Source organism: Aquarana catesbeiana, linkage group LG01, assembly GCF_042186555.1.
Source record: "Aquarana catesbeiana isolate 2022-GZ linkage group LG01, ASM4218655v1, whole genome shotgun sequence".
In the NCBI taxonomy this organism is placed as follows: domain Eukaryota; kingdom Metazoa; phylum Chordata; class Amphibia; order Anura; family Ranidae; genus Aquarana; species Aquarana catesbeiana.
Window position 1 is genome coordinate 330721904 of NC_133324.1, and position 26294 is coordinate 330748197.

At 43.4% G+C, this 26294-nt stretch overlaps 2 protein-coding genes across 3 annotated transcripts in view; one reads left to right on the forward strand and one right to left on the reverse strand.

Moving 5' to 3' along the window:
- PARP2 (poly(ADP-ribose) polymerase 2) overlaps positions 1-5594 on the reverse strand; it is a 73739-nt gene extending 68145 nt beyond the window's left edge. Inside the window, exons 1-2 of the mRNA XM_073631328.1 lie at positions 5484-5594; positions 740-956 (exon numbers count right to left, since the gene is read on the reverse strand). Coding sequence (XP_073487429.1) covers positions 740-956; positions 5484-5577 — 311 coding nt within the window. The 5' untranslated portion in view covers positions 5578-5594. The remainder of the gene's footprint in view (positions 1-739; positions 957-5483) is intronic.
- A 71-nt stretch (positions 5595-5665) lies between these two features.
- The window catches only part of METTL17 (methyltransferase like 17), a 52506-nt gene continuing 31877 nt past the window's right edge, over positions 5666-26294 (forward strand). For both annotated transcript variants that reach the window (XM_073631340.1, XM_073631351.1), the window contains exons 1-3: positions 5666-5803; positions 16846-16999; positions 17264-17407. In XM_073631340.1, the coding sequence (XP_073487441.1) occupies positions 5768-5803; positions 16846-16999; positions 17264-17407 (334 nt within the window). In that variant the 5' untranslated portion in view covers positions 5666-5767. The remainder of the gene's footprint in view (positions 5804-16845; positions 17000-17263; positions 17408-26294) is intronic.

A 26294-nucleotide genomic window follows, 5' to 3' on the forward strand; every position in this document is an offset into this window, starting at 1 on the left:
CTATAAGAGTTGTTGGAGACATTAATCAGGAGACAGTCACAGACATGAGTGTACAAGGGCTCCAAGGGCCGCACAAAAAGTGCCAAATGGCTGCAAGTTGAACAACAGGGTTCTGCACCATAGTACTGGGGAGACAGAAAGGTGTAATTGCAGGGGCACCAGAGGCAAGGGAGTACGCTGTAGGCCTAAAGGGACACTGTCCGCAGCATAGTGCTGAAGAGACATAACTATCCCAGGACCCGCCAGAATGCACAATAAACCCCATCATTTACAGAAAGGGGGGCATACCTTCATGCTGAAGGCTATTCAGAGGGTCTAGCTGACCTTAAGTCCCATGCACCAAGTCAGGTTCTAGAGGCCTGTTAGCACCTACTGCAGAAGTAGATGAAAGGGAAGGGTGGGATTCAGCGGACCTCTAAAGCAGAACTCTGGGATAAGCAAATTGTCTACATGCAAGAGGCATGTGCATTTTTACTTAAAATCTTGATGCGTTTTGTGTATTTCTTCTAGATCTGCACAGTAATCCACAGCATAAAACCTCTGTGCAAAAGCTTCCTGTAATAATGACCAATCACTGCTGTTCTCACTCATTGTGCAGTGGATGTAAATCTCTCGTGGCTTTTGAGGAATATTTTCTTCAAATTTAATTTTTTATGCCCAGAGTTCAACTGACCTTTAAAAGGATCTGATATTGCATATTGCAGTTGTTAACAGAAGTGAAAGAAGTCTGGCATCTTACCTGAATGCTTGATTAATTTGTTTGTTGAGCTCAGCAGTATAAGCCATCCACATGTCTCCATCATTCAACCATTCCCAGCGGGTCAATAGCTCGGACTTTACAGCAGATTTTCCTGTGACTTTTCCAGATTCAGCAGATGCAGAACTCTCATCTTCAAGTTCAGTTTTTATAACAACTTCTGGCTCAGGATCTGCCTCGACTTTCCTCTTCTGGGATACTGCTACCAGGAAGTGAAGATTTTATTTTTATTTTTTTAATACAGCAAGAAGTGCTGCATGTTACCTCGTGACTCACAACTAACCAGAAATTAATTCAGCAAGCATCCATGACACTTCACAGCAATAAGTTTGATTTATACTGTAAATACTGAAGATACATATAGTCCATCAGGGATTTAAAGTGAGACTAAACAATATCCTTATTCTCCAAAAAGAATCCACACACATCCACTATTTATTAGCCCTGCAAATCGATTTTTCCTGAAACCATTTTTTTTACTGTGTTTCTCTTGTAATGTCCTCTGTGAGCTCCTAAACCTTTTCCCCCTCACTTCCGTTTGGAATAAGCAGTGCACTGCTCTATGCCCACTATACATGCCACAGTCCCTAGTCCATCATGGTAGTGGGCAAGAGAGGGAGGCTACATTCCTATATACAGTGGAACCAGGGAAAACATATGTTGCCACCCTCTAACAGGAAGTCATAATACAGCATCAAATAAGGAATTTGGTGATTTGGAGGAGGCCGAGAGCAATAGAAGGGACTTCTTGAGATAACCCTTAAAAAAAAATTTTTTTTTTTTTAAAACGCAGTTTAGAGTCACTTTAACTTACCTCTGGAACCAAGAAGGGTAATTATATTATGGATGAAGTTGATTTCCTCCAAAATGAAATAGCATATACAGTATTTGTGATATGTATGCGAAGGGTCAAGCCTTAAAAAGTAAACTGCATATTTTACAATACAGAAGCCTCAGTATATATTCATTTTACTTAGAGAAGTGGATGGGATAAATATCTGTGCCATGTGTTTGGACTCTTGTAGTAAGCACACAGACACCTAACCTCGAGAGCACCATCTTTAGGGCACAGTCTATGCATTAAGATGAAAAAAACTTCTGTGTGCAGCTCCCCCCTCCCTAATACTTACCTAAACCCAACTCGATCCAGCGATGTTGCACGAGAGAGTTTCAGCTGTCCGGAACTCTCCCTCCTCATTGGCTGAGACATCAGTGAAGCGCCATTGGCCCCCCCCCGCTGCTGTCAAAGTCAGTAAGCCAATGAGGAGAGAGAGGGGGTGGGGCTGAGCTGCAGCTCCGTGTCTGAATGGACATACAGAGCAGCGACTCAGCTCGGGTGCCCCCCAAGCTAGCTGCATGCTGTGGGAGCACTCAGCAGGAGGGAGGGGCCAGGAGCACCGGTGAGGGACTCGAGAAGAGGAGAATCAGGGCTGCCCTGTGCAAAACCATTAAACAGAGCAGATAAAAAAAACAAGACTTTAAAATCACTTTAAGGCTTCACATGTTTGGTATCTGTTTACTTAATGAAACCCCATCTTTTATATTTTACCAAAAAATGGGTATAATATTGCGCAAATTCCTTTTAGTGTATTTTTTTCCTGAAAATATGCATTTGATAAATAATTGTGCAAATATCCTGTGACATAAAAATTTGCAACCACCGTTTTATTATCCTTTCATTATATATATATATATATATATTTTTTTTTTTTTTTTTTTTTTTTATGGTTTACAGTACTTTCTAGCAAAAAAAAAAAAAAAAACATGTCTGCAAAAAATGAATAAAAAAAAAAAAAAAAAAAAAAAAAGGGCAAGTGATACCAAATTCTTTTTTTTTTTGTAAAAAAAAAAAAAAAAAAAACACACACACAAGCATGTTATACTCACCTGCTCTGTGCAGTGGTTTTGCACAGAGCAGCCCATATCCTCCTCTTCTCGGGTCCCCCCACCAACGCTCCTGGTCTCTCCTTTCTGCCCCCACAGCAATCAGCTTGCTATGGTGGCACCCGACCCGGGCTTGACCCCGCCCCCTCGTTCTCCTCATTGGCTCAATGACTTTGATTGGCAGCAATGGGAGCCAATGGAACCCGCTGCTGTGTCTCAGTCAATCAGGAGGGAGAGCCCTGGACAGCTGACGCTCTTGTGCAACATCCCTGGATCGAGATGAGGCTCAGGTAGGTATTAGGAGGGCTGCTGCACACAGGTTTTTTTTATCTTAAAGTGTTACTAACAGTAAAATCAGACTGTAAATAAATAAATCCATATCCTGATAGAACAGAGCCCTAGAAGGCACTCTGCACATGCTCAGTTTGTTTTGTTTTTCTTGGGAGGATGCATGTGATCGCCACAGGTCCACTCATCACTATCCAGAAAGAGGGTCAGAGGTCCTGCAGCATCATAGCAAAGTCAGAGGAGAATGAGAACGCCTCCTACGAGTTTTAACCAGTGCTTAGCCGGACAATGATAGAAGTCACAAGACTGCTATATACTGCTGATGAGAAAAGGTATTTAGCAGTTTATATTTACTAAAATAATTACATTTCCATGTTCTGTGTACTGTGGTAGACCAGATATAGCGAATGCGGGGCCCTGGGTTTAGTAACACTTTGTTGCATAGAATGCATTCAGATAAAAAACCTTCTGCCTTAAGAAACACTTTAATTAGAGAAGTTAACTTGGGCAGCTCCCACCCTCCATCCAAAATTGTCCTGCCTCCCACTGTTGGCTCTGCTGTGATGATGACAGTGGTGATGTCTGGGGATAAGGACCGGTGTTCCATTGAGAAATGCGCTCTGTTGAAAAATGCCTCCGATGGGTATGCTCATGCGCAGTACGCAACGTCACTCCAGCTGATATGTTAATCAGCTGGCGTGACGTCAACACGTCGCATGCGCAGATTGTCGGAGGCAGTTTCCGCCGGTCTGCTAAGCGCCGAGAGAGAAGAAATTGTCAGATTCTACCTCACGGTTACGGGGCGTGATTTGGCTGTATTGAACGGCATGTTTTCTGTCTGTTGCACAGCGGCTTGTAAACCCTCATGGTTTTTCACCTTAATGCCTTCTGTAGTGCTGCAGCCAACGCTGTATCCTGGCCTAGGCCGACAAGGCCCAGGCCTAGGGCAGCACTTTGCAGGGGGGCAGCAGGTATGGAGTCCCCACACTGTTAGTGTGGCGCCAGTCTTATGGGGCGTACTGGGCTGAAAGGCTAATTAGTCTAGCGCCCCCATAAAGTGACCTCACTGCTTCCGGTATGCGGGCGGCTGGCATTCCGCAACTGTGCTATATGTTTTCTGCTGCACCATAGGCATGGTTATATCTTGCCAATGGTGCAGCAGGGCGGGTCTTAAACAGCAAGGGATGTGGCCTTGACGGGAAGGGGTGGGTCATATTTAAATTAGGGGGTGCACGAGTTTAGTCAGGCCTAGGGCAGCACAAAATCTAAATACACTACTGGCTGCAGCCCCCCCCCGTTTTACTTACCTGAAGGCTGTCTTTCTCCAGGCGGGAACGAACACAACAGCTCTAGCTGGTGTCTTGTGTCCGGATTGGATAGATTGATAGCAGCGCAGCCACTGGCTCCCGCTGCTGTCAATCAAATCCAATGACGTGAGCACCAGGGGGCAGGGCAGATTCCTGCATTCTGTGTGAATACACGCAAAAGCTGGACTTGGGAGTGCACCCGCATAGGAGTCAGCCAAGGAGAGCACTTCTCCACGTGGACACCCGATGTGGGGAGGAGCTACCAGGGCCACTGAGGGACCCAGAAGAGAAGGATCAGGGCCACGCTGTGCAAAGCGAACTGCACAGTGGGAGGTAAGTATGACATGTTTATTATAAAATAAAAAAAAAACAAAGGTTTACAACCCCTTTAAATGGCAGGTTTTGGCTGTGTCTAATGGCAGGTTAAAACACACACAAAACCCACCCTTCAACAGCGACGCAGAATCTGACAATTACATTCTCCCTCAGTGCTTTGCAGATCGTTGGATACTGCCTCCAACAATCTGCACATGCGCCGTGTTGATGTCATGCCAGCTGCGTACTGCGCATGCACAGACCCATCAGAGGCATTTTTTGACAGAGGGCATTTCTAAATAGAACACCGGCTCCTAAAGTGATACGATTACAGCTTTAACGTATAGGACATGGCTCGGTCTGGCACTGGGCCGCAGTCCGCCAATTAGGGATGCCTAGTATAGTATATGGTGAGCCTTATGATGGCCATGCAGGGAACACTTTTAAATCCAATCACATTGTTGATAGATTTACTGTCCGATCGGAACAGCATACACCTAGCGATCATATAGAATAGGATCAGATTTTTTCTGGAGAGACCAATCAGGATAATTCAGATTAAATTGATCAAGTTATCCTTTCTATAACCCATAGATATGATTACATTATCCAATTCTGTGAAGACCCATTATCTGTGATGAGCCCAGGCATGTTCACAAATCTGAACCTAAGCTATCCCGCCAGGAAGCGGTCAAAGTGGCCAATCACATGCGGTGCCCCACCTCCCCTCCACACACACTTTCCTGAACTGCGCCCCCTATCACCAGAATTCTAGATTTGCACAGAATACAGAGTAGCCAGTTCCACCCCCAGCCTACAATGGTGCCCCCAACTACCCGCCACATGCAGCTTATAGAGAGATACAAGGGCGTATTCATCTTGCAACAAGGTGTGAAGTACTCAGACATGCAGTGTGACACAGCACCCCTCACCCCGAGACTTGCGCTCCCTTGCAGAACCTGCGCGCCCAGACATGTTCACCTCTTCCTCACTGTTTAGAGGCCAACACTGAGCCCCAGCTCGCATAGAAGCCCGTCACTGGCTGGCTGAGCTGTCACTCATAAGACGGCTTCTCACCATTGGATAAATGGGAAGCCGGGGTAGCGCACGTGGTAGGGGAGTTTCGTAGTGGATGGTGATTGGCTGTGAAGGCGGGGCGGAAGTAGAGGCATGGTGTTTAGTATTTTGCAGGTGAAGCTGTGACACTGAATGTACCATGTTAGCGGTACGCTTTCGTCTCCAGCAAATGAGGGTGAGTACTGGGGATGGCACACCGCGCCTGGTGTCACCTTCTCCCTTCCTCTCTCTTTATAGCAGAGCTGTGTTGTTGGAGTAGGTTGGTAGGAATGCACTCTCGCGATAGCAGGGTCTGCTGTGCACATGGTAGTTGCAGTCCTCCAGGGCTGTGTGCTGTAACCTCTATCCTTACACTGATGGGAAGGGGGTGATGGGGTATTACTGGCCATATGACAGTGGAGTTCTCTGCTGTCTACAGATACAATCACATCGGCTTACTGCTGCAGAACTTCTTTGACATTATTTTTTTTTTTTAAGTTCAAAATTACCTATTTTTCCCAGTTAAAGGGAACTTTAAAGTAGAACTATGGGCAAAACTTTTTTTTTTTTCATTTTGGATAGAGCAAGGGAAGGTTATAACCTGTCAGATTATTTTTTTTCACCATCTGTGTCCCATTAGGGAGATTTCCCTTCACTTCCTGTCCCATAGCCAAACAGGAAGTGAGAGGAAATTAAGGGAATTCCTTGGGGACCCCCAGGTCACCAGAACTAGTGTCTCCATTGAAAGATTACCCCTCTATTACATTCCTGGGGACAACCCAAACTTTGGGATTGTCTTATACTTTCAATGAAAATGGTAAACAGAAGGAAAAAAGTCAATCAGCGCAATCATTTTAATATATGTGGCACAAATTAGATCAATAAAGTAGCTGCTATCACTAAAGTGTCACTCCACTCGAATAATCAAATATATAAATATATATTTATAAATTTATTTATAAATATATAAAAATATATAAACAGTGCTGTGCTACTAATAATACAGTGTTCATTCAAAAATCAATAAAGACATGAACTATCAAAACATTCCAGTCTGTGAAAAAGTGATAAAACAGATATGTGACAAAAAGAAATGATCCACCATTCTTGTGCAAAAATCAAAATAAATCAGGCTGCTCACCTCAGAGTTTGACCCCTGGTTTACCAGCGGGTCAAAGAAAGCAGTTACACTCTGGGGATATTATTATTATTATTATACGAGATTTATATAGCGCCAACAGTTTACTCAGCACTTTACAATGTATAAGGGGGACAACACAATTACAGTACAGTTCAATACAAAAGGTACAGGAGGGCCCTGCTCGTAGAGCTTACATTCTAAAGGGAGGGGGTGGTGGTACAAAAGGTAATAGCTGCAAAGAATGATTTGATGGGGGTGGCTCAGGGACAGTTATGTGGGTGTGGGATAGGCTTCCCTGAATAAATGAGTTTTCAAGGATCTCCTAAAGGTGGACAGGGTAGGGGCTGATCGGACATACTGGGGCAGGGAATTCCAGAGGATGGGAGAGGCTCTGGAGAAGTCCTGAAGGCGAGCATGGGAGGAGGTAACAAGGGAGCTAGAGAGCAGGAGGTCCTGGGAGGAGCGGAGGGTGCGATTTGGGCGATATCTGCAGATGAGGATGGTGATGTAGATGGGGGCGATGTTGTGAATGGCCTTGTATGTTATGGTTAGCATTTTGAATTTTACACGGTGGGGTAGGGGAAGCCAGTGAAGGGATTGGCAGAGAGGAGCAGCAGTCACGGATCGATTAGTGAGGTGTATTAGTCTAGCAGCAGCATTCATAATGGACTGAAGGGGGGATAGCCTGCTTAAGGGTAGGCCATTAAGGAGAGAGTTGCAATAGTCGAGGCGGGAAATAATCAAGGAGTGAATAAGTTGTTTTGTAGTGTCATTAGTCAGGAAGGGTCGAATTCTGGAGATGTTGTGGAGGTTAAGGCGGCAGGATTTAGCCAGTGATTGGATATGGGGGCTGAAGGAGAGGTCAGAGTCAAGGATTACACCCAGGACTCTGGCATGTGTAGAGGGACCAATGGTTGTGGTGTTTTTTTTTTTTTAAATCAGATCTTTTTTTTTATTGAAAATAAGATTCCATTGAATACAGTAAATCAAATTGTTACATTTCAGCACATAGTTTAAATTCAATGTCATAGTACATAGGAACAACCAATATTAGTGTTACATGACCAAATACATCATGACATTCCTCATAAATGCACTTATCAATCGTTATCTCTGAGTTAGATACATTTGTGTGATGCATTTGTTATAATTATGATTTTTGCAGATCATTATTTGCTCTATATAACTTCTATTATTCATTTTCCAATTACTTTTTGTATTGTTCCCTTTCCTTCTTTTACTTTCCGCTGGACCCAACGGGGTCAACAATACCTATTATTAGATTAGGCAAACTATGTACATATTGGCCTCTGCACTGCCCATCTGCCACCTCCACATTTGTTTCAGTTACAGACATCACACGTACAATATAAGATTTTCCATCTCTAGATCAATATCATTGTATCTTGTTCCATATTATTTTCTATGTTGGTGTTCCTACTGTATGGACTCTGCCACCCAAAATTCTATTATGGACCAAGCTCAATGGTGCTAGTCCAGGTGTGTCTAGCCAGGGATCCCATATATTTTCAAATTTGTTTGGACAGCCTCTATGCTTATATGTGAGTTGTTCTCTAATTAGAGCATCATTTACTGCCACAGTCCATTCCGTTACTGTAGGGCTCATTGTGGATAGCCATTTTCTGGCAATAAGCTTCCTAGCTAAGAATAGTGCCCTCAAAATGGCTGTGTACGTATGAGGAGTGTACTGTTCTTCATCCAACCATCCTAGTAAACAAAGTTTAGGGTCATTTATAAGTTTGATATTCCATATACTGTTAATAGTGTTTATCACTGAGGTCCAATACCTCTGCAACTTTGGACATTTCCACAACATATGAATAAGTGTACCGTTGTCAATAAGACAGCGAGGACATAGTGGATCATCTCTCCTGTGCCATTTATGTAGTTTTTCAGGTGTGTGATATGTACGGTGAATAATAAATAATTGAGTGAGCTTTTGAGAGGGGCACAGGGACACCTTAAGTACATTCTCTAGAATGTTACTCCATTCCTCGTCTGAGATTTCCCCTATGTCCTCTCTCCAGCCCCCTCTACAGCCCAAAGTCATAGCCCTAGATACATGGTCAATAAGGGAACCATATATAGCGGATATTTGTCCCTTCCGGGATGATGACGTAACTAGTTGTGTAAGCACCCCAGTTTTAACCAGTTCCCATTTGGATGTTTTGCTTTGTGCTGCTATGGCATGTCTAAGTTGTAAATACTGATAAAATGAGGTGTTTGGCAAATTAAATTCTGAGCGTATTGATTGGAAATCTCGTAAAACCCCTCTATAATACAATTGTGGAATGTATTGAACTCCCTTTTTCCCCCAGTTAGAGAAATTCTCCAACTTGCCAAGTTCCGGGTAATTACGATTATTCCATATTCGTGACCAGTTTGTATATCCGTCATATTGGAGATGTTGCTTTGTTTTGTTCCAAACTTTGTCAATGAGTATTAGCGTGGGGAGCTGTATCAGCGCTCCTAACTCGCCTGCCTCTATGCACTCCACAAGACCATCACAAGATAGTTGTGTACTCACTATGTTCCGAATAGGATCAGAAGACTCAGGGTGGAGCCAGCCCGTTAAATGTTGCAATTGAGCCGCTATAAAATAATAAAATGGGTTTGGGACCGCCAATCCACCCGAGTCCCTCATCTCCTGTAATGTTTCTAGTTTAATTCTTGGGACTTGTCCCCTCCAAATCAGTGCTCGGAATAGAGTATTACATCTGCGGAACACATGGATAGGGATCCAAATAGAGGCATTGTGCAGTGCATAAAGTAGTTGTGGGCTCCAAATCATCTTGATTAGATTGCACCTACCAACTACAGAGAGGGGAAGCCGGGTCCAGCTGACAAGCTTTTCTTTGAATTTTTTGAGGAGTGGGTCTATATTTAGTTTTATATATTGATTCAAATTAGGGTGTATGATTATGCCTAAATATTTAAATTTATTCACCACTTTAATTTGTTCGGCTATTTGAGGAAGGGGTCCTACTAATGGGTCTAGGGGCAGTATTGTCGATTTATCCCAATTTATTTTAAATCCGGAGAATTTTCCGAACCTCCCAATCAGTTCCATAATTTTAATCAGAGAAATGGATGTGTCACCTAAGAATAAGAGGGCATCATCTGCATATAATGCAATTTTTTCTTCCGTTTCTCCCCGCCTAAAGCCTACTATTTCTGTGTTTCCCCTTATAGCCGCCGCCAGTGGTTCAACAGCCAGAGCGAAAAGTAAAGGCGACAGAGGGCAGCCCTGTCGGGTTCCCCTGTATAAATCAAATGATGATGATGATAAGGTGTTATTAATTCTGATACAGGCCCTAGGTGATTTATATAGCAGCTTGATCCAAGAGATTATGGTGTCCCCAAGATCGAACTTCGCCAATACTTTCCATAGGTACTCCCACTCCACACTATCAAATGCCTTAGCGGCATCTAACGATAGTATAGCTCTTTGTCCCTGATTATCTGTGGGTATTTGCATGTTAAGAAAGAGACGTCTTAGATTGTTTGCCGTGGACCTATTTGGTATGAAACCGGCCTGATCCGGGTGTACCAGTTTAGACACCACTTTGGAAATCCTCATGGCAATAATTTTTGTAAAAAGTTTCAGATCCGTATTCAAAAGTGAAATGGGTCTGTATGATTCTGGTTGATCCGGTTCTTTCCCCGGTTTTAAAATTACCACTACCACCGCCTCATACATAGATCCCGGCAAAGAATCAGCTTTAATTGCTTCTGTGAGTGTGTGTAGTAATTCTGGCAAGAGTATTCCTCCAAACTTTTTATATAGTTCGATCGGTATACCGTCGCTACCTGGAGCTTTTGAATTGGGGAACGTGGCCATAGCAAGTTGTATTTCTTCTAGGGAGAGAGGTGCATTTAGAAGTTTTTTATCTAAACTCTGGAGTTTGGGTAGTGTAATGGATTCCAAAAACTGTGTCAGCTCTTCCTCTAAGTAAGAAACTTTTGAGGAATATAAATCCTGATAAAAGAATGAAAATTCTTGCAGTATGGACGGTGTATCAGACACTAGCAATGCCGATTTAGTTTTTATGTTATGTATAATTTGAGAGGGGTTTTGTGATCTAGCTATCACTGCCAGCATGTGCCCAGTTTTCTCTCCTTCCTCAAAATATGTTTGGGTTGTAAAAAATCTTTTATTATTAGCTTGTTGCAGGTGTACAGAGCGGGATAATTTCTGCGCATTTATCCACTGCCGTTCATTATCAGAGTTAGGATCCTTCAGAAATACCTCCTCTGCTCTTTCTACCCCTTTAGCCACATCCTCAGCCCATTGTTTGCTCCTGGTCTTGATTGTACTAATTTCCCTTACACACATCCCTCTGATAAATGCCTTCAGGGCGTCCCAGACCATCCCAGGTGCAGCCGAATGTTTATTATCCTCTAGAAAATTGCTAATGCTCATTTGCATATATTCAGTGTTTGTGAACAATTGGAGCCAAAATGGATTTAGTTTCCAGTGTACAGGCATACTAGTTTTTTGGAGGTTTAGACTAAGCTGCACCGGAGAGTGGTCAGACAACCCCCTAGCCAAATATATCACTTTTGGATCATATCGACAAATTAACTCATTCCCAAAAGCGTAGTCTATTCTAGATAGAGTTGAATGTGTCGGCGAGTGACAGGAGAACTGGGCCTGCAGAGGAGATGAGCGTCGCCATATATCTATCAGTCCAAGTTCTCCCAGAAACTTAGCCAGCGGGGTGTATATTCTAGGTCCCTGGGGACAGTATTTTTTACGTACATCCAAAGATAAATCCATTGCACTGTTAAAATCCCCCAGAACGTACACCGGCAACTGGGGGTATTTAGACAAAAATCTAGCAAAACATTGCAGTACTGTTAGTGTAAAAGGTGGAGGAATATATATATTGGCAAAAATACATTTTTGAGATTCCCACACACCCATCAAGAAGATATATCTGCCCTCAGCATCTATTTCTGCGTCTTGCTTATTAAATGCTGTGAACCTAGAAAAAAGAATACTCACTCCCCTAGAGTATCTAGTATGGGTAGAGTGGTATTGCTGCTGAAATTTAGACATACGTAATAAATGTATACTGTCACTGGTAAGATGTGATTCCTGTAAAAAAATTACAGTGGGATTCTGTTGAGATAGGTAAGTAAGTAATGCAGTTCTTTTGGTAGGATCATGTAAACCTCTAATGTTCCACGAAAGAATTGTGTCTCTCTTGTTACTCATTGAATCCTGGGGGGTACAATACCGGATGGTCATGCCTATAGGTGTTCACCGCCCAGACAAAATACCTCCTCGACCATGACCAAAGGTTACTTGAGTCATTACTTGGTGGTGGACAGAGATCATCTATGTGTAGAGATGTGTTATTTCCAGCTATGTCAGAGTGAGACAGAAGCATGCAGCTTGGGCACTTGCAGAGGTGCGATCCGAGTAATCCAGATTGAAAAACAGTGTAATCAATACAGAAAAGCCAAACGTAAAAACCATAAAAACCAAAAAACATGTTGCCCATGAACTTAGGCATTCTTGAAAAAGAACTTTTGTAATTGCCCCGCAGGGCTGTGCAGGGGGTAGTAGTAGTGAGGGCCAGGGCCCTACGATCTTATTTTAAGGCACAAGACGTAGTCGGCGTAAAGTAAAAGTTAACAATTAAACTCAGATACTCCTCTTCTTAATGCTCCTATATGAAAACAGTCGTGAGCAAAGGATTGAAGGTAAATATTTTCTCCCTCCAGAAAATCATCAGGCGGGTGATTGACCTCGAGGTTCTCCTCTTAGGCGTCTTTCGTGTCGATCTAGCCAATTCACAGCCATATTTGGGCTATCAAAGAAATGAACTGCTCCATCCGCCACCACCCTCAGCTTAGCAGGGTATAACATTGAGTACACCAATGGTATGGCTCTCATTCTTCTTTTAACTTCCGTAAATTTTGCTCTCTGTTTTTGTACAGCAGCTGAAAAGTCCGGGTAAATAGAGATCTTAGCTCCCTGTATCTCCATATCTACTTTTTGCCTGGCTAGACGAAGTATAATGTCCCTGTCCTTATAATGTAGGAGTTTCAACAGGAATGGTCTGTCTTGGCCCCCTGGTGGCGGTGGTCTAGATGGCACCCTGTGAGCTCTTTCCACTGAGAAGAATGGAGTTAGGTTATTTTTCCCAAAGGTATCAGCCAGCCATGCTTCAATGAAATCAGTGGGATTTTTCCCTTCAGCTTTTTCAGGCATGCCAACTATGCGTATGTTAATGGTTGTGTTGTTGATATTAATGGTGAAGTCACAGGGATATCAACAGAGACTGGCGTGATGCTGGCACCAGAAGTCCTCTATTCCATACACATCCTCTGACTGGTTTAACAAACCCTCCATGTATGTATGTATGTATGTATATATATATATATATATATATATATATATATATATATATACAAAATCTAGTGCTCTCCATATAAAAGCAATTTATTCTCAGAACAGACGAGTAACCATACTCACAAATAGGGCAATATAAGCCGTGTTAGCTGTACAAGCATGGATACAGAGTAAAACGGGATAGCTGCAGTGTGACGTCAGCACATGGGCTCTGCCCCCTAAACGCGTATTGTCAAGGCGTAGACTTCTTTAGTAGGGGTGGGGCTAGAGACGTCACTCTGTCTCTTATATAGTCCTTGTTACTGGCATTGCACAGCAGCAGCTAATCCACCGCTAATAGACCTTCCCACTACAGGAATATCCGTGATGCAGGTAAGGGAAATGAGCACTTTACTCCGGGGGACACCTAACCACAAGGTCAAAGTCCACCTACTATTACTAATCACATCGCAGCTATCTAGACACCGATCAAAAATTACTTTAATAATCCTTCATAAATACAGGGAAAAAAAAGACAATGGAAAATTAAAAATTGCATTTTAATGAAAATAAGAAATGATAAAAATAAACTTAAAAATTGAAATAAATAAATTTAAACCGTATATAAGAAAAATAGCTCAGAATAAAACTGTTTGATTTCAGATAAATAAAACTCAGAATAAAAAACATTACATTTCAGATAGATGAAGATTGAAATAATCATCAGGGATACCTTCAAAGTAAATACTATATCCACAAATAATATCATCTATCACTTATGAAGCAGTAGAGATCTAAGTCAATATTGAGGCCACGGGGATGGAGAACCATGGGCTTAAAAATCCAAGACGATTCTCTTCTACTCAACTGCCTCATAAAATTGCCCCCCCTCCAGTGCTTGTTCACCAACTCTATCCCCCAAAATTTGAGAGAGTTGAGCTTTTTATCATGTACCAATTTAAAATGCTTTGACACATTATGAGTGACGACCCTCTTTTTTATGTACCTAATATGCTCTTCTACCGGAACATGCTGGGTCCAATATACTATAGCCCACATCCACATTCTAGCATATATATAACCCCCGTAGTGGAACAAGTGATCAGATCCTTGTCCCGATAACTTCTTCCAGTACTGGTTGTAAGGAATTCTTTCTTTTTCTTAATATTATTTCTAGCATGACGACATGCCATACCTCTTCCACATGCATGGAACCCTGTTAAAAAACTAAATGGGGTACTTCTCTTATGTATGGGGGATCTATCACACCTAGAGCTACCTTGTCTTTCAAAGTCTGGGCTTTTTATATAAATAACCAGGCAAAACTGCACTCAGTATTTTATCCCTCTTCAGAATATTCCAATGTTGCCTAATTTCTCAACCTGCCTAAAATGAACATTATAATCGAGTACCAATCTAAATTATTATTTATTTCAGGTACTTATATAGCGCCATCAATTTTACGCAGCGCTTTACATATACATTGTACATTCACATCAGTCCCTACCCTCAAGGAGCTTACAATCTAAGGTCCCTAACTCACATTCATACATACTAGTGACAAGTAGACAGGATCCAATTAACCTACCAGCATGTCTTTGGAGTGTGGGAAGAAACCGGAGTACCCGGAGGAAACTCACACAGGCACAGGGAGAACATGCAAACTCCAGGCAGGTAGTGTCGTGGTTGGGATTCGAACCAGCAACCCTTCTTACTGCTAGGCGCAAGTGCTATCCACTACACCACTGTGCCACCCAGAAAATTGTGTTAACCCACTGTTTCCCTTCTTGTAACAATACCTGCCTGTCTATCTCCGCTTTGGTTTCCCTGAATAGAAAGGGGTTCATTACCCTTTTCAATGAACCGATTGGCCAGAACCTCTGAGTGAAGGAGATAAATCGATTCATCAGAGCAATTTCTCTCTACTCTGATGAACTGGCCTTTAGGAATATTATTAAGCCAAATATTTAGGTGGCAGCTGTCTATTGGGAGATGAGAATTTCTGTCTGTGGGTTTACAATAATTCTTAGTACATAAATGGCCTTGGTCTAAAAAAATTTCCAGATCAAGAAACACTACTTTATTTTCACTCACAGTCCAGGATAATACAATATCTTTAGCGTTATTATTCATATTAAGCATGAATCTATCAAAGGACAATCTGTCCCTCTTCCATACAATCGATAGGTCGTCCATGTATCTTTTGTAAACGACCAACTCACTTGGTCGCTCCCAAAGCACATCTCCTGCTTCCCAACAAGCCATAAAAGGGTTTGCCACACTAGGGGCAAACCTGGCACCCATGGCTACCCCCTTAGTTTGTAAAGAATAATTTGCCCTATACCAAAAATAATTCTGTATAAGACTGAACTTAAAACATTTAAGAATAAACTTCTGATGACTGTCAGTCATATCCGAGCTACTAAGGGCCCGATGATAGTATAAAGCGAGCCAACATCTGCCGTGGCTAGAATGCAAGGTCCTAAATCATCCAGAGACTCCAAAAATTGGATAACAGGTTTGGTATCTTTGGTATAGGCCTCCCATCTGTGTAACTAGAGGCTGTAAAAAATAGTTGATACACTGACCCAGCCTCGAGCAAATCGATTCAATGCCATTGATAATCGGTCTGCCCTGGGGTCTAACAGGGTCCTTATGTATCTTGGGCAGGAAATAAATTATGGGCATTCTACAAGCTATAGGGTTACCATACAACAGTGTGTAAGTATCTAGATCGAGCAACTGTCTCTTCATCTCCTCCTGATAGTACTGTTTACTCATAACAACCCCCCCCAGCCCTTACCCGCAGGATGTTTAACCACACCTTTATTTTGTTCAATACTCTTAATTCCCTGTTTTAACCACTGAGGAGGATTAATAGTTCTAATTTTCAAATTTTCCAAGTCTTCCACTACCATGTTCCTAAAAACATCAATTAATTTATTATCAGGGAATTAAACACCGATTTGTTTTTCATAACTGAATGACAACCTGTCTCTCTCTGAGGGGGCCTAGTGTCTGGTTTAGATAAAAAGTACTCTTTTTGATTCAAAGTACTCACAAATTTCTGTATGTGTATATAAGTAGCAATTTTATTCTGATTTTTCACGGGGGCATACTTTAAGCCCCTTATCTAATTCTTTAATTTCATCTTTATTAAAATCCTGTCCACATGTTAAATCCCTGTACCTATTGGTGTTTTCCCTTTTCCTCCCTTTTTCCTATTCTCCTCCCTCTTTCTCTTCTGCAGTTTTCTGCACAGATCGCACCTGAAATCTTTAAAAGTAGTACAGAAACTACTTTTAGGAATTGGTGGGGCGCTGCAAAGTCGGCGTTGCAACGATTTTCACAGTTCCATTGCAGGCAATAGCTGCCAAATCGCATCAATGTGAACCAGGGCTTAATTTCATTTGGTTTGTTTAACCATTATGTATGTTGTAGCAACTTTTTTGAAACAATTGCAACATGTGTTTTTTTTTTTTTTTTTTTTTCTTTACTGAAGCACAAAAGCAAATCTTGAGTTGCTTATAGCTTTCACAAACTAACCCGTACTCTTCCAGAGCACACAGATTGTGCATTCTGGTGTAAAATATCCTAACTGATATTCGACAATATATGGTAACATACTTTAGTCAACAGCTCTTCTAGACTTTCGGTTTCTGAACTATGGAGTTCTAAAGTGGACTGTTTCTCTCCTTCCTTTTTTTTTTTTTTTTTTTTTCCCCCAACACAGGCATTAAGCTCTGCAGCTTCTGGAAAGCCTCAGCTTGACAACTCCTCAGATTTCTTGTCTAAGGGTCCTCACCGCAAGCACCCAGGAATCTTACGCATGAATATAGTCCATCTGCCACAGGAGGCTGAAGATGCAGCCAGTTATATTCTGAAAAGCAAGTGTTGCTTTAATATTATTATTTTGCCATGTATAAACCCAGTAAAGGAATGTACCACTGTTGGATCTGATTTTACGATTTGCTGTTTATTAGTACTATTTTCTATTTAATCCTTTTTACTATTTATTAGTACTATTCTGTAATTGTATTCCTTGAATGCCAAAGACATTTGAATAATAGTATTTTGCAGAGTGCACTATTGTCTTTGGTAGAGAGGGGAATGTTTCCTCGTGCTTTCATTAATTTATTTTTCAATTTCAGAATGCCATATCCAAGGTATGGAAGAGCATGCTGCTTCTTTAAAAAACTACCTATGGAGCAGAAAACGCCCTATGGAAGATAGGGAGTTGAGAAAAAAAGCATCTGTGCTACAGGCTGAGTTTATAGCCAAAATGCCAGATTCAGGTAAATATCCACTTGCAGACCGCCCGTTCCAAAAATACTGTGACAGGATGACTACTCTGCACTGGAACACGTACATGATCCAGCGTTTTCAGGTAGGGGGTCATGCGCGCACGTACACCCGCCACCCCATCTGTGCTGTGATTTGGTATAGCACAAGTTGGTCAGCAGGTCCCAGCTTGGTGAATGACAGTACAGAGCCCTGTAAGGTTTAGTTCTACAGGAAAAATATTTTGTCCTCAAACAATATGTAGCTGCTGCCAAAGGGGTTTCCAAGAACATGAACATTCCACCTTTGAATTGTACCCCTCTAGCAACATGACAACAAGATATGCTGCTGTTTGAAGGGCTTGACTAAAAGTCTAGTCTTTTCACAGAATGCAGTGTGTTCTGTAAATGGATGAAGGGAGATCCTGTCATTTACCTGTCTCTCCTCCCCTCATCCAGTAAAAGAGTGCCTTGTATTGAATGAACAAAAAATTCAAGGCTTTAACCTCTTCCGACTGCGTGAAACAATGTACCTGTACATGGTTTCCTCCTCAGGGTCTGGGGCGTGCTCCCCCAGTGACCCACTCCCGCTGTGATTTTACAGTTGGAGCCAGTCATCGGGTCTGGCGGCTGTGATGGTCGCCGGGATCCGCAGATCGTTCACTGAAGAGGCAGAACAGCAGTCTGCCTATGTAAACAAGGCAGACCGCCTTTCTGTCAGAGAGGAAGAGAGAGATCTTGTGTTAATGCTGATTGGGAACACAGATCTCTCTCTTCCTACAGTTAAACCATCCCCCACACAGTTAGAAATGACTCCCTAGGAGCACACTTAACCCTTTGATTGCCCCTGATGTTAACCCCATCCCTGACAGTGTAATTTATCATGTTGTTTTTTTTTTTTTTTTTTTTTTTTTAGCACTGATCACTGTATTGGTGTCACTGGTCCCCAAAAAATGTAACTCGGTGTTCAATTTGTTCGCCGCTATGTCGCAGTCCCTATAAAAACCACTGATCAGCGCCATGACTGATAAAAATAAAAATGGCCTAACAATATCCCATAGTTTGTAGATGTGATAACTTTTGTGCAAGCCAATCAATATACGCTTATTGGGGTTTTTTTTTTTTTTTTTTCACGAAAAATATGTAACAGAATACATATTGGTGTAAATTGATGAAGAAATTTTTTTTTTTTTTTTTTTTTTATTGGATATGTTTTTATAGTAGAAAGTAAAAAATATTTTTCTTTTTCAAAGTTCCTTTTTTTTTTTTTTTTTTTTTTTTTTTTCGCGCAAAAAATAAAAACGGCAGAGGTGATCAAATACCACCAAAAGAAAGCTCTATCTGTGCATTTGTGGGAAAAAAGGAAATACATTTTGTTTGGGTACAGCGTTGCATGAACGCCCAGTTTTCAGTTAAAGCAACGCAGTGCTGTATCGCAAAAAATGGCCTGATCATGAAGGAGGTGAAACTTTCCAGGGCTGGAGGTTACGTTAAAGTGGAGTTCCACCCATTTCTTCAAGCTTCTTTCAACACAATGCCCACCCGTAGAACAGTCTGCAATGGCAAATATTTATTTATTCATTTTCTAAATACCTTAATTTTCTTTATGTAGTCTGCACTTCCAGTCCCGGCTGCCTAGACAATGTCGTCATTGAGTGATTTGCTAGGACTCCTGGGATATCTGCATTATCTATGCCGGGAGCCTTTGAACCTTGCTTGACTTCCTTCCAGATTCTGTCTTGACTGACAGGTTGCCATAGAAATGGGGCAGGAACTTCTGCCGCCGCCACCATTGTTATGGCAACCTGCAAACACGGTGTGCCGTGCTGTGTCCCTACTGCGCAGGCGCGAGATTGGGATGTGCATGGTGGATAGGCAGCTGCACAGAATCCCGGAAGCAAGTAGGAGTGGACTTCAGATGCCCACACTAATATAATGACCGTAGCCTGTCTGCCTTGATCCTATGATATAGATGTCATATTTGTAAGTAAGAAGAAATACACTTATAACAGTATCCTGTTTATATTGTGCAAATGAAGAGAATCATGGGGTGCTTTTTCAAGAAAACCAGCAAGGAGACTGGAGCTTCGCTTCAGACTGGGTTCACACTAATGCGAATTGGATGTGGATTTCCCCGCATCAATCTTGCATGACAGGAGATTGTGACCAGCTCTCTATGGAGCCGGTTCACCCATTTCTAGGGCGGCTGCCGAGTGGCTTGCACAGGAGTCCTCTTCGTCTTTGGCTCTGTTTCAGGCAAGAAAAAAAAAAAAAAACACTGTTGGTGCTATCTGGCATCAACGAATATAAAATTTGTAAGATAACCAGGGGCAGTCTGAGCACATGCTGTTTTAGAATTTTTTTTTTTTTTCCTGGCATTGTGCTTTAAAACTGTTCTCTAATGTTTAATATCCTTTTAAATAGTTTGGGCCAACCTGGATATTTTGATTAAACGTTAGGTAATATGACATTCGCTTGCAAAAGGAAACAAATAGAAACTGTCATTTCACACATGTTACACATGTTAATAAATGGACCCCTAGGTATTTCTTTATAGTACATCACGGGACACCGAGCGCCATAGTAATAACTATGTGGGTATATAGACCACCTTTAGGTGATGGACGCTGGCACACCCTAAGACAGGAAGTTTACTCCCTATATAACCCCTCCCATTACCGGGAGTACCTCAGTTTTTTTTTTTTGGCAGTGTCTAAGGTGTTGGTCACAAGTAAAGATGTGCTATGCAGAAGCTCCACTGGAGTAATACTTGCTGGAGCAAGCTATGCAACCGGATCCATCCAAAGTGCCATTGAGGCCAAGGTGGCTGATACCTGGGCCTCATGGCGGAAGAAACAAGGTTTTGCCTGTAACGCTTCTCTTTGAGAGCTAGACCCTGGGATCCAGGGCTTTGGTCATGCTACAATACCATAGGGCTTTCAGGCAGGGTGCTATACAGGTCCAAGGGAGTGGAACCCCGCCCAGTCCTTGAAGGTTTTTTTTAACGGAGCCTGCCGTGATGGGTGAAGATTGGGTCTGTTTGGTTGTACCACAGAATCCTGCGGCGGGAAAAGGTAGAGATTCCTAAGGAATTTAAAGACTTTTTTTATGGATTTCTGCTTGCAGTAAATGTTGCATGCTTCCAGATCTCGCTCTGTGTCAGCAGAAGCTGCAGACTTCCTCCAGCTTATCCGTTCCTAGCCTCCAGTAAGATGTTGGAGGGTGTTTTTTTTTTTTTTTTTTTTTTTTTTTTTTTTTTTTTTTTTTTTCTTCGTAACTACCCCCACCTGGGCAGTGTTTTCTCTTCCCCCTCTCCAGGAGCAGGCAGAGGGACTCGGGCGGTTTGCCACTCCACTCCCTGTTCCACCACCCTTAGCAGCAGGGGCTCTCCTTCTCTTCCTCCTTGCTCTCCTTCCTCCCCGGCCCCCCACACGCCGATCCGATTGGATGCCCACACGAGCGGGAATCAGTTTTTAAAGAAGGGGGCATATTAAGAAAATAAAGGGCGTGGCTTAGCGCGGCTCAGTGTCACAGCGCAGGACAGCATAGGCTATAAAGTCTCCATTGCCAGGCTCATTTGGCTGATTGAGGGACACGAGCAGATGGGGGCATGTGAGTGTGGGAGACAGACATTCCCCAAGGCACATTTACCCAGCATCAGGCTGAGCATTAATAGCAGCGACAGTTGCTGTACTATTGCTCAGCAGTTGGTGTGTTTTTTTTTTTTTTTTTTTTGCAGTACCTCTGCGTTTGTGCTTAGAAGGGGAGGTATAAATACCCCAAAAAGGGGACCAAAGGTATCACCCTTAGGGTCTGAGGACCCTAGTCTCACCTCAGCAATGCCATCCTCCCCTGAAGGACCAGGGGTAGCTGATCAGGGTGAGCCATCGGGTCTGTCAAGTATTGCAACTGTTTCCAACACTTCAGCCCCTGTCTACATTACTGAGGATGTTTTCTCCTCAGACTTGGGGTTGGAGGAAAGGTTGGCTGCTCTAATTGCTTCATCCCAGAATGGGAGAAAACGCGATAGGTCCCCTTCTACCGCCCAGGACCCTCAAGCAGAGGATCGGTGGGCGGGGGATGATGAGGCCCCCTCAGGGGACCGTGAAGAGGCTGACTCCTCTTCCAAGGAATCGGTTGTGGAAGAACCCTATTCAGCTTCACAATCTGAGAAATTGCTGGTACAATCTTTTACAGAAATGGTTCGCTCCACATTTAAGCTACCCTTAAATGAGTCGGCTGGAAGGCCCACTTCTTCTTTGGGTTCCCTAAAGCCTCCCCAAGCTTTGCATGCCTTTCCTGTCCATCCATTGCTGGAACCGCTTATGTATTCTAAGTGGGATCACCCAGATAAGCATTTTCTCCCCCCTTAAAAAGTTCTCAGCACTTTATCCTATGGAGATAAAATTCACAAAAAAGTGGAATATACCGGCAATTGATGCTGCTATATCCTCTGTGAATAAAAAATTAATTAACAGTAGACAACACTCAAATGTTTAGGGATCCAACCGATAAAAGTTGGAATAAAATTGGAATTCCTGTTAAAAAGATTGTTTTCTTTGGCAGGATCAGTGACTCAGCCTGCAGTGGCAGTAATAGGTGTATGTCAATCCCTGAAGGACCAGTTGAGGCAAGTACTCAAGGTCTTTCCTGATCAGCAGGCCCGGGATTTAGCTGAACTGCATTATGTTTTGCAATTGATGCTATTAGAGATTCTATTCTTCAGGCTTCACGCCTTACGCTTGTACTTGTGCATATGCGTAGGATCTTGTGGTTGAAAAGTTGCAAAAAACTCATGGCTGGTTTTCCTTTCCTTGGTGAATGGCTGTTTAGGGATGATTTGGACAAATGCATCCAGAAAATTTCAAGTAGAAAAAGTACCCTTTTGCCAGTTAAGAAAAGGAGTAAATGTCCTTCATTTAAACGGGATCCTACTACTGGGCCAGGGGCATCAGCCTCTAAGTAGTTGCGATTGTCTCCTCCGTCAGGTTCAAGAGGTAAACCTCAGGGTCAACCCCAGGGAAAGAAGAAGTCCTGGGGAAGGAAACCTACAAAGCAGTATGCTAAGGCCTCTTTATGAAGGGTGCCCCCGCTTGCGTGAGGTGGGGGGGGGACTTCTACCGTTCTCAAGGGTCTGGCAGGAAGAGTTTTGGGACAGATGGTTGGTCTGCACAGTAGCTCTAGGTTACAAACTAGATTTCTGGGAGTTCCAGTCTCCTCGTTTTCTGAGGTCAAACGTCCCCAAAGATCCAGAGGAAAAAAAACATTTCAAGCATTAGATCGGCTTTTGTCTCAAAAGGTGATCATGGAGGTCCCCATGGAAGAGCAGGGGTTGGGGTTTTATTCAAACCTCTTCACGGTGCCAAAACCAAATGGAGATGTCAGACCCATTCTAGATCTCAAGGATCTGAACCGATTCCTGAATATCCGCTCGTTTTGCATGGAATCAATCCGATCGGTAGTCTCCATCCTACAAGGAGAAGTTCTGGCGTCAATCTACATCAAGGATGCATACCTGCATGTGCCTAGTTTCCCCGCTCACCAGAAATATCTATGTTTTGAGGTAGAAAAGCTCCATTTTCAGTTTGTAGCCTTGCCTTTATGTCTAGCTACTGCACCCTGGGTGTTTACAAAAGTTCTGGCCCCTCCTCTGGCCAGACTAAGGGCTTAAGGTATAACAGTTATAGCATACCTAGACAGGTCGGTAGCCTGCTTAGACAAAAGCGTGGTAACCACAGTCAACTACCTGGAAGACCTAGGTTGGATCCTCAACCTAGAGAAGTCTTCCTTAAAACCATTAAGAAGGCTAGAATACTTAGGTCTGATCATAGATACAGACCAGAAAAGGGTATTTTAGCCCCAAGCAAAGATCAGCGCCATAAAGGAGCTGGCGAAGAAGGACCCTCTTATTCGCCTATGCATGAGGTTGTTAGGGAAGATGGTGGCTTTGTTCAAAGCTGTTCGCTATGCTCAGTTTCATTGGAGACTGCTGCAAAACAATATCCTATCTGCTTGGAACAAAAGGGGTCCAAGCCTTAGACTTCCCAATGCGTCTGTCTCCAAAGGTATGCCAGAGCCACAGTTGGTGGTGGTTAACCAAGAATCTGCAGAAAAGGAAATACCACTTTCCAGGTAACTGGTATGAAGGAACAACAGATGCCAGCCTTTCGGGTTGGGGAGCAGTCCTGGAAGAGGCGACTACCCATCAATATTCTAGAGATTTGGGCGGCACGCATGGTCTTGAGGGCCTGGACATTCTGATTGCAGAATTGTCCTGTCAGGATCCAATCCGACAATGCCACGGCAGTGGCCTATATCAATCACCAGGGGGGCACAAGAAGTCATGCGGCCCAGAGACAGGTGAACCATATCCTTACTTAGGCAGAAAACCATGTACCTTGCCTATCGGCAGTCTTCATTCCAAGGATAGAGAATTGGCAGGTGGACTACTTCAGTCGCCAGCAGTTGTTTCTGGGGGAAAGGTCTCTTCACCCCGATATCTTCCTGGCAATATGCCAGAGATGGGGCATCTCGGACATAGATCTATTTGCGTCCAGGTTCAACAGGAAGATCGACAACTTTGTGTCAAGAACAAGGGATCCACTCACATGTGGAACAGATGCCTAGGTGACCCCGTGGGATCCAGTTTCACTTATTTATGCATTCCCTCCTATTCCGCTGCTTCCACGACTTTGCAGGCTCAAGCAGGAAAGGAAGTCGGTGGTTCTTGCAGCCCCTGCACGGCCCAGAAGATCTTGGTATTTAGAGATTGTAAATATGACAGTAGGGGACCCAAGGACCCTACCATCATGTCCAGACCTGCTTTTGCAGGGTCCGGTATTCCATCCTACCTTACAAACGCAAAATTTAATGGTTTGGCTATTGAAACCCACATTCTGAAGAAGCGTGGGCTGTCAGGGTCTGTTGTATCTACCTTGGTTAATGCAAGGACACCAGCTTCCAGAGTCATATTATAGAGCAGTGATGGCAAACCTTGGCGCCCCAGATGTTTTGGAACTACATTTCCCATGATCATGCACTCTGCAGTGTAGATGAGCATCATGGAAAATGTAGTTCCAAAACGTCTGGAGTGCGAAGGTTCGCTATCACTGTTATAGAGTCTGGAAGGCATATGTTTCCTGGTGTGAATCCAGGGGTTGGCATCCTAGAAAGTATGTCATGGGTAGAATCCTTGCCTTTCTGCAAGTAGGGTTAGAGATGAAGCTGGCCTTGAGTACTATCAAAGGCCAGGTCTCGGCCTTATCGGTATTGTTTCAATGACCACTTGCTTCGCATTCCTTGGTCCTTAGTTTTATACAGGGGGTAACGCGGCTTAATCCACCGGTTAGGTCACCCCTCAATCCTTGGGACTTGAATTTAGTTTTGTCAGTATTACAAAAACAGCCTTTTGAGCCGATACAACATATTCCCTTGGTCCTTTTGACAAGGAAGTTTTTTTTTTCTGGTGGCCATATCTTCTGCAAGAAGGGTATCAGAGTTGGCTGATCTTTCTTGTAAAGATCCATATTTAATTATTCACAAGGATAGGGTAGTATTGCGTCCTCATCCTAACTTTCTACCGAAGGTGGTGTCAGGTTTTCATCTAAACCAGGATATTGTTCTACCTTCATTTTTTTTTTCCAGAACCCTGCTCTACGGAAGAAAAGTCACTACATTCGCTTGATGTAGTGAGAGAAGTCAGTCTACTTGAAAGCGACTGCTCAGATTCGAAAAACGGATGTTTCTTTCTCGAACATCACGGGACACAGAGCCACAGTAATTACTGATGGGTTATATAGGTATCACTGGTGATTGGACACTGGCACACCCTATCAGGAAGTTCAACCCCCTATATAATCCCTCCCCCTTGCAGGGATACCTCAGTTTTTACGCCAGTGTCTTAGGTGATGGACGTGTAAAGATGTCCTGTGCTGAGCTCCAAAGGGAATATCCTGATATCCTATACTGGGGCAAGCCAGGCGAACCGGATCCATTCAAAGTGTCTTTTCATGGCCGAATTGAATGGTACCCGGGCCTCGTGTCCGAAGAAACAAGGTTTTACCCGTAATGCTTCTCTTTTTAGAGAGCTGGACCCCGCAGATCAGAAAATGGCTTTAAACTTCCTAATTTCTGGCGAGGTGCTTTACGGTCCCAGAACTGTTGGATCCCCCTACTGATGGGGGCCCCAGTCTCTGACGTTTTTTTCAAACGGAGCCCACCGTGAGAGGTGAAGATTGGGTCTGTGTAAACAGCACCCTGCGGCTGGATAAGGTAAGAGGAGATTCCACAGAATTTTTGAGTTCTAGTGGCTTTTCTCCTGTAAGGTAAATGCATGCTATGCCTATTGTGACCACCGGGGGCTGCCAAGAGCACAAACCTACACATGCTGACTCTGTCTCAGGTGTTGGAATCGCTGTTTATGTCCCAGCGTATCAAGCAGGCTGCAAACAGGTAAGGTGGAAAGGGGGATTTCTCATGTTTGAATGTTCCCCCCCCAGGCTAGAGAGGGGCCACAGGGGTCTAGAAAGTGGTTATACCACCCGGGCTCTGCGGCCTAATGGCCACCATCTCTCAAGATAGCCGTTCAGGCAGATCTTGTTACCAGCCTCCCCCCCCCCCATCCCCAGCCTTTCTCCGGAAGCATGACAGGAGAGTCGGCAGCGCGGGAAGCGCTCGTTTTTTTCAAAACTCGAGGGGGGGGCGGTAGAGGAGGGGGCGGGACGTCAGCACAGGTGCTTAGACTCCCACTCAGGCCAGCTGCAGGCTATTAGAGGCACTCTGTACAGGTGCACTCAGCCTTCTGAGAGACACAGAGCTGACGGTCGCATGTAAGGTGGGACACAGGCATTCTCTTAGGCAGCATTTACTGAAGTAACACCAGACTGAGCATTGGGTAGCAAGG